Source organism: Cryphonectria parasitica (assembly GCF_011745365.1).
Source record: "Cryphonectria parasitica EP155 unplaced genomic scaffold M406scaffold_1, whole genome shotgun sequence".
Classification (NCBI taxonomy): Eukaryota; Fungi; Ascomycota; class Sordariomycetes; order Diaporthales; family Cryphonectriaceae; genus Cryphonectria; species Cryphonectria parasitica.
In genome coordinates this window covers 3,080,266-3,092,636 of record NW_024468909.1, presented here as the reverse complement: position 1 = coordinate 3,092,636, position 12,371 = coordinate 3,080,266, and the positions used below count along the sequence as shown (strand labels likewise).

Genomic DNA, 12,371 nt, shown 5'->3' with positions numbered 1-12,371 from the left:
TCCTGGAGCCCCGATAAGGTTAGGTTGAGACTCAGATTTTGAGGGCGATTGCGTCGTGTACTGCGTGCGAGTAATGCTGTCGAGTGGCCGCCTTGAGGACACGGTACACCATGTACTATGGTATACATGAGATGGAACACATATACTGCGAGTAAAGACAGATCCACTGACACTATGGTTTTCTGGTCTCCCTCAGGCAGCAATTGAGATTGGCCAGAGGCACATGCAAGCCTTCTCTTCGTCCTGCTTCTGTAGATTCCCATCTCGATCTTTGTCCGTCCAGCTGATCATTTCTGCAGATGGCGGGGCTTGCAGCCGTGACGAGAGCATGGAGGCTGGTTGGTGCCTGCATTGGGCAGCAGCAGGATGCGGGAGCAATTGATTCCCCCCCGCCCCTCTCCTCTCCCCTCCAATGCGCACACCTGGGGCACCTGGATTTCAGATATTCCTTTTCAGACAGATAAAGAAAAGTCCCTGGTAGAGAGCAACCGCTGAGGGATTATGCCAGCCAACCCTGCCCTGACCGCTAAACCTCCACAGGGTGAGCAGCCCGAAGGCCTTCGGGCCACTGATCGAAATCGAACATTGGGATTCATGATGGGGTAACATTGTCATGTTCCAGCCAGTAGAAATATCCGATGCACTTGCCACACACTGTCTCAAGCGCGCCGACACCCTGGGAGGTGCCGGGAAGAACGCTTTTCTCTTCCTCCATAATTTTGCAGCCTGATGGTCGTGGGTGCGTCCTGCTGTCTCCATAATAGCTCCGATCAATGACGGCACCGAGCAGAAACACATCACCATTTCTTTATTTTTATTTTATTTTTAATTTTCCCCTTCTACGAACGTCATTATGTAAGAGGAAGGATAAACGGAAAAGACAAAAAAAAATTCAAGACCAGGGCCATATCCAATTCAGCGTGATCTCTTTTACCACAAAAAAGATGCCAGTGATTTTGTCTCTTGATAGGCCAATTCAGCTCAACATTCTCATACCAGGGAGTTCCCAGTGCCTGGGCCAAATTTGACCCACCATACCCACACACACCCATACACCCTCATCCATCCTGTCCCCCCCCCCTTCCCCCCCTTCCCTCTCAAAGCCACCCAAAACCGTATTTGAAGGAAAGGCCATACCAAGGGTAGTGTCATACATACATCAGCACCCTATGCCTTGTCCGTAGCACACCAGGATGTGGATTCTGTTGAATGTGGTCTTGGCCTTGCCTGCATTTGTTTCCAGTCACGAGCTGTACGAAACTTAAAAAATGGTTATTATCAGTGATGCGATGTTTTCATGTGTGCGCGCATTTTGGTTCAATTTTTTTTGTGACAATGATGACGTGCGACTTGAACGACTTTGGAAAGCTACTTAAAAGTACATATAACGGGACTGCGGTTTGCCGGTGCACAGACGTACCGCAGCTGTACCATGTCGAATCTTGGGAGGGAACCTCGTGTTCAAGGACAGACAGACATGCCATAGTACGAAAGGGCGGATGGCATGGGGAGAACTGGACTTGCCTGACTGATTGCCTGGGCCAGCCTAGCGTGCATGTGATTTTTAATATTTGATCTGAGGTTCCGGATTGTGCGCGGGTTGCAGCTCCCATCAGATCAGCCCCGCTTGCGCCTTCCCCTTCCACCCCTGCCCTTGTCCATGACCCTCCCCTCACCCCTCACCCCTTGTGCACAGAAATTCCGGCCACAAGGTACCTTCTTCTCGCACTGGCCACCCGCTCGCGACCTATTCCGCTTTCCCTCCCCTCTCTGTCGTCCTTCTCTCCCCTCACCCCGGCCGCCGACCTCGACCTATCCATCCACCCATCCGCCCAGAGAATCCAACCCAACCCACCCATAACACCCACGCCTACAAGTGCTACCTACATTTACTCTGAAACTCTTATTGCACATCCCGCCTCTCAACCAGTGCTACGCCGCACTCTGATCATCAAGATGGTGTGCATTTCCGAAACACGAATTGCCTTTGTATATAGGAACCGATCATTTGATTTGAGAGCAAAATAATAGAAGAGCAGGAGCAAAAAACGAAAGCAAAGGGGAATTTTTTTTTATAAAAAAAATGACAGAATACGCATAGGCGCGTATAGAACCTTGAAGGACTTTTTGAGGCACGGCCCACTGGCAAACTCCACTGGGAAGGGATCACGCGAAAGCCAAGCCAGCTGAGCAAGGCACCGCATACGGCAGTCCTCCGTACCCCAGACCGACAGAACACAGCTGGGAACATTGCTCATCCCTGGGACAGAGAAGGTGGGGGGGGGGGGGACTGGATTCATCAGTCCATTTTCTTTCCAAGGTTCTTCCAGTCCCAGACGTGGGCGGTGTTCAGCATCGGCACAAGAGGTACATGGGCGGCACCTCCAAGGCAGGTTTATCAGTCAATCGATCAATCAGACCAGCCTGCCCTGGTCATTTTACTAACCCCTGATCCCTGCTAACATATTCACCGTGTGGCCTGCCTGTCCCTGGCCTTTCACTGGCTTGCAGTGACCTACCTTGGCTTTACCCTGGCCTTCCCTGCTGCCCTTGACTCTGTACACACCTCTCTTCCCGCTTTCGCCCTTCTCCACACTTCCCTTGCCCACTGCCCTTCTTTTTTTCCTCTTTTTTTTTCTGCCTTCCTATTTTTTTTTTATTTTTATTTTTTTTTAATTTCTAATTTTTTGTTTTCCAACAGTATCATGCGGCTTTCTTTTTCGCCCCTCACCCCGTCACCCATCTCACTCGGTCAGTCACGCCCAGTAAACCTGAAGATCCCTGAACTGCGCGAGCATTTTCTCTGGGGTCCTTGTTCTCTTCTTTTCCTTCTCACTTTCACCTTATTTTGTCAATCTGGTCTCGGCCATATCCTCGCCTTCTGTCTTCCAACCAAGACTTGTGACCTTGTAACCCCAGTATAAAATCGACTCTGTTGCCCACCCGGCACGCTAACCCATCCGATCATCCCTCCTTCTAAAATTTAAGAGGGAAAAAAAGCCTACCAGTCTAAACTTCGCTTGACCTGGACGCTTCTTCAGCCCAGCCCATCAGCAACCCAGGAATACTTGAAGCTGCTGCAAGTCACATTAGCCTCGCCCTTCGAGGTCTATCCCCATCAGAGTCAAGCTTCAGGCCCCCGGGTCCAGATCTAGCCCCAGGAATTGCTGCCAAGCACACAAAACGACCTCTGACTTGCGCGCGCCAGCAAGCAACCCCATCCAGTCAACCTCGAGATCTCATGCTTGCGCCAGAACAGACAAGCTGGGAGTTACAACAGACATTCATCCACTTTCTTTGTCGTCTAGCTGCATACCCCATCTTCGTGTGTGCACTGTACTGCTCTGCAATCGAGCAGCCACTACAGAGGCAATAGGAGCCCCTCATCAGCCCTGACCAGCTTCGCACCTAGTAAACAAGACTGGAGAGAAGAAAGGGAAAGAGTGGAAGAAAGAGAACCCCAGGGAACAGAATCAGCAGTGGCTCTTTCTCATCTTGCACAAAAACATCACCTCACAACCCACAACCCACATTCACACAAACACCCCCCCCCCACACTTTCACAAGCAGACGCGACCACGCACGCATCTGCATTTGCGCATTCAGACATCGATCACGCTGGGTTCGTTCATTGAATCAAGGACCTGGATCTCTCTTGCTGTCCTGTCCCCTGCATCTCGACCATCTCCAGCAGGTGCGCTAGTCTAGTCGCCGTCATCACCACCCGATCTCCTCTCTCTTTCTTTCTCCCATCAGCTATCTTATCCTACTTGGGAGGAGAAGTCACAAGGAGTAGCGGCCCAGAACTGCGCGCGCACGAACCCACGCACGCGCCCCAGCACGAACCGCATTCAGTCGGAACAAGGCCAGCAGCACCAGCAGCAACCAGTGCTAGTACCAGTACCAGCACCAGCAGCAGCTGTACAGCACTGCAGCGCCCGTGCCAGCCTTCCTTACTTTCACCGCACTAGTTTAGCCTGGTGCTCGCGCTATCTCTTTGAAGCCCCACCGGAGCTCGATCCGAGTACCAAGTACTCGAGTACAAGGTGCAGGCCGGAAGTCCTCGGTGCTGACTTCAACTTACCTGCCCGCGGCCCATCTGATCTGGAACGACATCACCTTCCACCTATCAACCGTGTCTCTGCCACCTTTTTAAAAACACATTCATCTCCCATCTTGCACACATCACATATCTTTCCTTCCCCCCCCTTCTCGCTCCCACACACAACACCCACCACCGTCAAGAATCCGAAGAGGAATAGTCCACCACACCCATACTTGACAGTGCTGCGACCGCCTGCCCTGCCAGCCTGCCTCTCGACGTCTCTCATCCCCCGTCCCAAGCTGCCACACGTCTCTCACCTCAACCTCACCGTCTTCGATACTGCGTCGTATCCCCCTACGTTCTTTGCTTATGGAACGAGGCCAGACCACCGACTTTTCAAACACCTTACCTTCGCCTTATTCTAGCGCGTCGTTTGGTGATAGTCGGTCTGAGGCAGCTCCGGCGGATCCTGTCACCACCCAGGCATACGCCACCCAGCCCGAGGCTCGGCAGAGTCACTACACCACAACGGCCACCCCTACCTCAGAGTACTCTGCTTACCCTGCTTCGGCACGGTCAAGCTCTTTCCCTGAACATCAGCTTCAGCGGGCATACCAGCCGTCTGCCAGCATCGGTGGTGCAAGCATGGCCTCGCACAGTTCGTCACTGAATCTTCAAGATGGCGCTGCCCATCAAGATCCCCAGCCAGGTGCCCAGCCAGTCAAGTCTGACAGTGATGTTCCAATAGACCCTTCCATCACGGCGCAGAGCCCTACACAGTACCAGTACCCCCAGGCCAGCCCCTATGGCTCGTCTGCCCAGGACATGAGCCACGCGTATCCCCAGACTCACGTCTACGCGCAGCCGCGTCCTGACTGGACTGGCTACACACACACGCCCATCACGCCTGGTCACCACGGCGGTGTTTTCCCTCACCAGCAGACTACCCCTACCACGGCCACCCCGGGCCGCGGCAACCAGGTAAGCACGCGACGGCGCCCGCGCAGTTCTTCTCCTCTTCTTAGTCGACCATCTCCGCACTTTGCTGCTTCTCTCGTTGCGGTCTCTCCCCCCGCGCCCCCTCGGCCGATTGCCCTTCGGCTGGCGTATTCGCTAACACAACGATTAGGTCTTTAGTTTCGTGCCTATTCCCGGCGCCCAGCAGCACAAGCGCCCCCGTCGTCGATATGAAGAGATTGAGCGAATGTACAAGTGTGGCTGGAATGGCTGCGAGAAGGCCTACGGTACCCTGAATCACCTGAACGCGCACGTGACGATGCAGTCCCACGGACAGAAGCGCGTTCCTGAAGGTCAGTCATCTCAGCTCGCAAAACCTCCTTGTTGGCCACGCGACTGGCGACGAGAATCGCCTCCCCCCCCCCCCCCCCCATCCCACTTCTTGGTACCTTCGCGCAATATACCTCTGGTTCATAAACTAACAAACAAGCCTACAGAGTTCAAGGAAATCAGGAAGGAGTGGAAGGCCCGCAAGAAGGCCGAGGAGGCCGAGCGCAAGCAGAGAGATGAGGCTGCTCGGGAGGCCGGCCAGAGCGATGTGCAGGGCAGCCATGACGCTCAACAGGGCTCCGTGAATTCGTATACGCCCGCGCCTACCCACCGCCTGCCTCCTCTGGGATACCAGCCTGGCAACTACACCCAGCCAAGCAGCGTTTCCATGGGCGGTGACTACTCGAGCAACTATATACCCGCCAGCGGCTTTCCAACATCACCCTACGCCCAATCGCATCAGCAGGTCTACGGCCAACGTGAGTAATCATGCTCTGGTTTCGTCCAACGCGTCGCGCGCCATGATTAACGCGTCGGTGACTAACGCGTCGTATCAGCTACCGGTGGTCAAGCCCATTAAAGAGCCAAAACCTCCAATTTTTCAATCGTAGAAGATTTTGACGATTGGAGACTTGGTTGACTGTATCTGGAATGAGATACTTCGCATTTGTTACCATGCAGATTATCAAACGAAGAGTCTGCTGGGGAGCCGTGCGTAGTCTCATGACGATGCGGCCTAGTGACTGGCTGTAAAATGGGCGGCGCGTGCTTGGCAGAGATCCACTCGTCGATGTGACGGAGCAAGAGCAAGAAGCAGGCCGGCACACGTCGTCGTTGATGCTCTTCCCTTTTCTCATTCACCAGCAATATACCAAGATTTCAGAGGTCAACGGGCTTGCTCAGGGCACACGGAACATAACTACTGAGTGGCAGCGCTTGTTTATGCAGGTGATGACGGACAGCAAAAGAAAGGGTGGGGCTTTTTGTCTTGTGTGTCATCACTTTTCCCCTTCTCTTCTGTTTTTACTTGTTTATTTTTCTTGTTCGTCGGGGACGGTCAGGGCCATTGGAGCATACGAACGTTGGTCGGGGCGTTTCGGTCCAAGCAAAGTTTTTGATAGTGCCCAAAGTACAGTTTTTGTTGGGGGGTGGCAAAGGGGTCGGTTTCGGTCTGCGGTGAATGATGATGCTTGCTGCGAAGTTTGGAGGTCCTGGTTTACTGCTATATGGTGGGCGGGGCGTGGGGCAAGGCAACGGAAAAGACGCGCGCAGTACAGCAATGTATCATACCGGAGTCAGGCAGGCAAACATGACAACACACACTGATGATGTTTTTCAATGCTCACTTTTTTTTCCCTTCCCCACTTGTATTTTCCTGCTCCTTCATCTTGTCTCTCTCGTAATGATTGGTGAGGCAATGAATAGAGGGGGCGAAAATGGTGGCTGGCAGCGCCGTTGCTGCCACACCACCCGACCTGCATACATGGTACAATAGTAGTATGTACACTTGCATGGCCTTTTGAGTTGACGTTGGGTCCTCCCCCCCCCCCCCCAAAAAAAAAGAGGCGGGAGCCTATGATGATTAATCATCCGTGGTTGTGGAGTCTCGAGTCCTCGTGCTGCATGTTGACCTGTCAGTCGTCGGAGGTGGAGGTGTGGAGGTGGAGTGGTGTGTGTGGTGCGTGCGTGTGCGTGTACTAGACGTGATGGTATGCATCGTACTACTACGGAACATTGACCTGCATGGGGGGGGGGGCCTGTTTCTGGGGTTGAGAGGAAGGGGGGATGGCGCACAGGCATGGATGGGGATGAGGGGAGAGGGGGAGGGGCCCCATTTTGGGGGCCTGTCTTTTTTCTTTTCTTTTCCCACAGGGAGTTAGAGCTAGAGAGAGACAAGGGGGGGATTGAGATGGACATTCGGGTTCACAAAGAGGAAGAAGAAGGTAGGCTGGCAGGCTGGCTCGGTAGGATAAGTACTATAGTAGATTGTGTGGTCTTGATTATAGTAGTGTATATGTGTATGAATTCATTGCTCTCACTACATAATCTACTTCCTGGTTTACCTGCGTGTGGCTTGTGGTCGGTACGTTGATGACGGCCCCCTCGATCCCCCCTCCTGCCCCTCTTTTTCTTCTATTCTCTGCTTCTTTTTCTTCCTCTTTTCTCTTTCGAACGCTAGAAGCTCTTTTGTGTCACACACCATCGGGAATTTTCCCTCTTCCATGCTGGCTGAAAGGGGTGGAGGGGCGCACTTGTCCCTGTTGTGTTTGGTGTGCTCTTGCTGCCTTTGCTTTTTGTCTTGGGCGTTTCTGGTAGAGTGTGAAACTATGGAGCCGGAGCTGGTTGAAGTTCAGCTGGCTTCTGCTAATAACCACTTCCCTCACTTGCCGCTGCCGTTAATTCACCACCCCTGTCCATAAATTGTTCTTATGCTTCTTCTTCCTCCTCCCCTGCTTACTGCGTAGTAATGGTGGTTGGAAGGGGAAAATCCGGCGGGTCGCTGTCGCCAAGAGGTCGAGTGAGAGTTGAGAAAGGAAGAAAAGAAAGAAGGAAAAGAACCAGAGTCAAAAAATTCGGTGGTGGGTGTGGTTTCGGTCCCTCGGGGGCCGGGAGGATGCAGGGTGTGCGTGTGCGTGTGTGTATGTGTATGTTTTGTGTATGTGTGTGCTTCGTTGTCCGTTCCCCACTCTTCAGTACCGACATCTCGCATCTCGCGACAATCGACGGCCCTCAGTTTGAGTAAGGAGGAGAGGGAAGTAGAGGGGCGAGCGGTAACGTTGATTGTGCTTTTTCCATTTCTGTGTCTTTTTCTTTCTTTTTCCCTTATTAGAACACCTGTGCCTGTTCCACCTCGTGTGTGCGGGGAGAGAAAAGAACAACTTCAAGACTGCTACTACCTACACCCCCCCTCCTCTCGACATGATAAATACTTTGTCCATACCTCGGGTTCCCGGCCGGCGGCCATTCCGGGGGGCCAAAAACTCCCCACAGCTTCCCGGGTCTTGGAGGGATCTGTTTGGAGGGGAAGAAAAGAAGGGAGGAAGTAAAGGGAGGGACTCATATGGGACAGTACAGTACAGTACTCGAAGGCAAAAGATAAAGGAAAGGAAATAAACAGTTCGGAAGGACTCCCTGCCCCTTGCACAGGTATGATTCAGTATCGCGTAGGCCTTTCGCATGCCGCTGCTGCTGTGCCACCTGGATTGTTTTATAATGTAGTCTGGGGACGTCACTTACTGTGCGGCTGATAGTCCCTGCTGCCCGTCAACAGTGTTTTTTTCTGTTTCTTTCGTTGATCTTCATCTTGAGAGGCCCACGGGGAAAGGGTTACAACGAGCCTACTAGTAAGTTTCGAGGTGAGGCGCGTGGCATGCATGATGGCGCCCCGTGTCGGGACCTCTTCTTGGGTATGATGGCACGAGAAAGAAGGGCTAAGGCACGTCATTCTCTTAGTTTCTTCTTGTTCTCTCTCTCTCTCTCTCTCTCTCTCTCTCTCTCTTTCTCTCTCTCTCTTTCTCTCTTCCCGCCTTCGCAGATCTTTCTAACCTGGGGTGCCACGTCGTTGTCCTCAGGCTAAAGCGGAGCCTGCAGGTGCGCGCTGTCGGCTTCGGGCGCTCTGCCTGGTTCGTTTGGAAAACTGACACTGAGTGGCTCGTATGGCTGTTGTGGCTGCGTTAGAGCCCAACCTCTCAGCGTTGATTTTCTCCGTCCGATATGGATGGGTAATTGGTTAGATGTGTGTGGTGGTCCTGCTAAGACCGTAGGATGGGCCAGACCAGACCGCACTCCCCCCACCCCGGTCTCTATTTGGTCGTTAGCCTCACGAGATCCAATTTGTTGATGCTAGGTCAGAGTGGGAAGGCTTGTTGAATCGCTGGCCGCGGGAGGTGGGACAAGAAAATCCAGGGACCTTGTGCGTGGCGTCCTCACGGCTCCCTTTTCCTCTCCTGGACACGACCCCGCCGCTCTTGGCAGATGATAGCTATTCAGCCTTACAGCTTCAAGAACTGAGGCGAGAGGATGGGAAACGGTGATACTGCGTCTATGTCTTCAGTCCTGGAGTTGAGCGACCTGAACTCATCTCGCCCATCATCATCAAGCCTCAGAGACCCCAGAGATCCTGTCGCACACCGAGACTTGCGAAACAATTGGAGGAGAGCGGGGACGGGGACGAATGATACTCAGATTCCGCGAGCAGAACAAACTTCTCGCCACTCCCAAAATCATATCCTGCTCGTCCTCGCAGCTTGCCTCGTACCATGGAGCCGGAGAAATCGAATCGAGCACGCAGGAGTGGCGCATTCATAAGAGGAAGCTTCTTGTGGTCAGTATGCCTCTCTTCTTCTTTCTTTCTCTCCCACCATTTAACCCCTTCTTCCTGTTCAGATCCGAAGAAGGGGTCACTGTGTGATGCCGCGAGCCGCCCGCCCACCCGCCAGTGGACCCGCTCATCCCGAACCCATACCTTGGAGGATCGCATGTCTCTGTCTCTGTCTCTTTCTGTCCTTCTCTCTGTCTGCGCCAGGTGCAACAAGGATGAGAGAATTGCTGCCCTGTTGTGAGCTATGCAGGCCTAGCACGCCTAACCCCGGGGAAGGGGGGAGAAGGCTTGAGTTCCGGCGTGGTAACGGATAAGGGGCTGGGGCGGAGAGGCGGCGTAGGTTCGCACTCTTGCTCGGCCAGCATTTTATCATCTGGATAAGAGAGGGGAATGAGAAGCAAGAAACCCCTTTCCTTTTTCTTCCCGTGTCCGCCACGTACTCTTTTTGCTCCCATCATGGTGACGAATGCGTACAAGATACGTACTTGGCCAGCATCTGCCTACTTCTTGTCCACCGTGACCTGTCAGCTGAATATGTATGTACCATGTACTGCGAGGGAGGGGGGGGGGGAAATAAGGGTCTGAAGTATGTACTATGGTATGTACCACGACATCGAGCTCCCGGGTGCGCGTCCGCACTGTACCCATAGGCGGCCAGGGATGGTCAGGGCCAGGGGGGGTCTTCTGTCATTCCAAGTTGCTTCTGCTCGTCTCTCTCGTTTGTTTTCGCGGTTTGAGGGCAGGCATGCATATATGCCTGCAGGTAGGCGTGGCAGTCGGGCAGGCAGGCAGGCAATGCAAGCAAAGTGATGATCCATAAATAAGTGCTTCCTTATTTATAAGACGGAAAGAAGAAGAGACGAAGAAGGAGCCACCCGGGGGGGGGGAGGGGTGGTGCGTAAGAGGCATGTTGGGCAACCTAGGATGTTGTTGGGCACCCTTCATCGTTCTTTCCTTTTTTTTTCTTCCTTTTTCTTTATTTTTGTTGTTGCTTCTTTCCCTCCTTATCACCAATCGGCCCATTCCTCTGACCCTTGCTTATATTTTTTTTGGGCGTTCTTGCTGGTTGAATTTTCCGAACCTTTCTCTTTGGCAGCTGGGATCATTAAAAAGAGCCGGGGGCTGAGGCTGAAGAAGTACTATAGTAAGTGATGTTCAAGAAAAAGATTTGTGAGAAATGACAGAACAGAAGGGTGGGAAAGCACAGGGGCTGCAAGTCATTTCCACGATCTACTGTAAGTCAGGCCAGGGGTCTCGTTACCCTCTCGCGTCGCTGATCGACGCCAGCCCCAGCAGGGTTGAGACGTGTAAGTGGACAGGGGCCGGGGGTTGGGGGGTTGAGTTGGTGAAACAGTGCGTTGGGTACTAAAAGTGTAAGTCAAACAACTTACTTTTCCCTTCCACTCCTTTCTTTAAGACATGCGCGGCTTCAGATGAGCTGAATATTTTCTTATTCGATGTTCTTTTCTTCTTCTTTCCCTACGATGCCCATGGTAACTTCTTTCGGCCACGTACATACAGCAAGTAAATACAGCACTTACACACTCCTTTGCTCACTCACCGCCCGCCAATACAGAACGGCCGCGTGGCATCAGCTTTCATACAGAGAGCATCGTCTATATTCGGGAACTGGAAGAAACTGTCAGGTGACCCTATTCACGATGAGTACCTCAAGTATACTTACTATGTACTCTGAGTAAGTAGGTAACATTCGGGCAGAAATACAGTTGTCGAGCAGGGTAGCAAATGGTACATGGTGTGGTGTGGTGTACACAGCACACACCAGCAAAAAAGAATAATCCCATTGCAACATCATCCATCCACCAATCCGTTCAACTACTATGTACATAGTATGACACGATTGTGGGGTTTGCCCGTTGGTTCTAAGGCCACGTCGTGCCCCCCATTCTTAAACTTTCAAGAATAGGAAAAAAGAGGGGTGAAAAGGTCAAGTGACGAGCAGCAAATGCTTATTTGGAACGGGCATGGCACCAGATGCCCTGGCCTGAGGTTGCAGCGTAGGCGCAGTGTCCTGCTCTAGACCATGCCTTATGCATGTGTACCTTGTTTTTACTCTTTTTGCTTTTGGTGTGCGCAAAAGCAATTGCCCCCCCCGCCCCCTTTCCTCTCCCTTTTCTCTCTCTCCTTTATCTATATTTATCATTATCATCATCGAATAGGGCGGGCATCGCCTGAGATAACGAGCTGGCGACTGTTCACACCAGGTCAAAAATGGATAAATCATTAATCGAGCACGAGGTATGTATTGTGTTCGTATTGGCTTCCGTGACCGAGAACGAGGTGGTAATTATAGGAAGAGGTATGCAGTACTTGAGCAAATATCGTGTGGCAGTATTCGCTCAAAATATATGTTGAGAACTTCAATAGACTGAGGATGAAGCAGTCCTAGTGAAATACTGATAGATGATTCAAAAGTTTCCTTTTTATAAATATTTTATTTAAATCACCTCTTGAGTATCCTCATTTATGATTTTCCTGGACCATGGTTCAGTTCAGCGAGGAAGGCAGTGCAACAGAAAGACACGCTCTGGTTGAGATGCGGCGGTAATACGGCACAAGGCTCCGGAGGAGATGACGTAGCCCCCCCCCCCTCTCCCAAAGAATGGCGACAGCATCAAGTTTCGCTCCCAAAAGACCTGGCGTGAAACGAGCTTCCAACAAGAGGAAGAACCAAGGCGACTGATTACGCCCTCTGTC

The 12,371-nt window shown here is 52.3% G+C and overlaps 2 protein-coding genes across 2 annotated transcripts; one reads left to right on the top strand and one right to left on the bottom strand.

Annotated features, from left to right (window-relative positions):
• Positions 1 to 192: 192 nt before the first annotated feature.
• M406DRAFT_325730 (uncharacterized protein) lies at positions 193 to 1,434 on the bottom strand (the record flags this gene model as incomplete). The annotated part of the gene is made up of 5 exons (XM_040920019.1): positions 193 to 346; positions 423 to 448; positions 656 to 806; positions 1,159 to 1,227; positions 1,421 to 1,434. The coding sequence occupies 5 exons, from the start codon at positions 1,432 to 1,434 to the stop codon at positions 193 to 195; spliced, it is 414 nt and encodes a 137-aa protein (XP_040781241.1).
• Positions 1,435 to 4,414: 2,980 nt separating this feature from the next.
• M406DRAFT_271395 (uncharacterized protein) lies at positions 4,415 to 6,676 on the top strand (the record flags this gene model as incomplete). Its single annotated transcript, XM_040918113.1, has 4 exons — positions 4,415 to 5,026; positions 5,175 to 5,355; positions 5,500 to 5,811; positions 5,890 to 6,676. The coding sequence occupies 4 exons, from the start codon at positions 4,415 to 4,417 to the stop codon at positions 5,910 to 5,912; spliced, it is 1,128 nt and encodes a 375-aa protein (XP_040781240.1). The 3' UTR covers positions 5,913 to 6,676.
• Between the last annotated feature and the right edge of the window lie 5,695 nt (positions 6,677 to 12,371).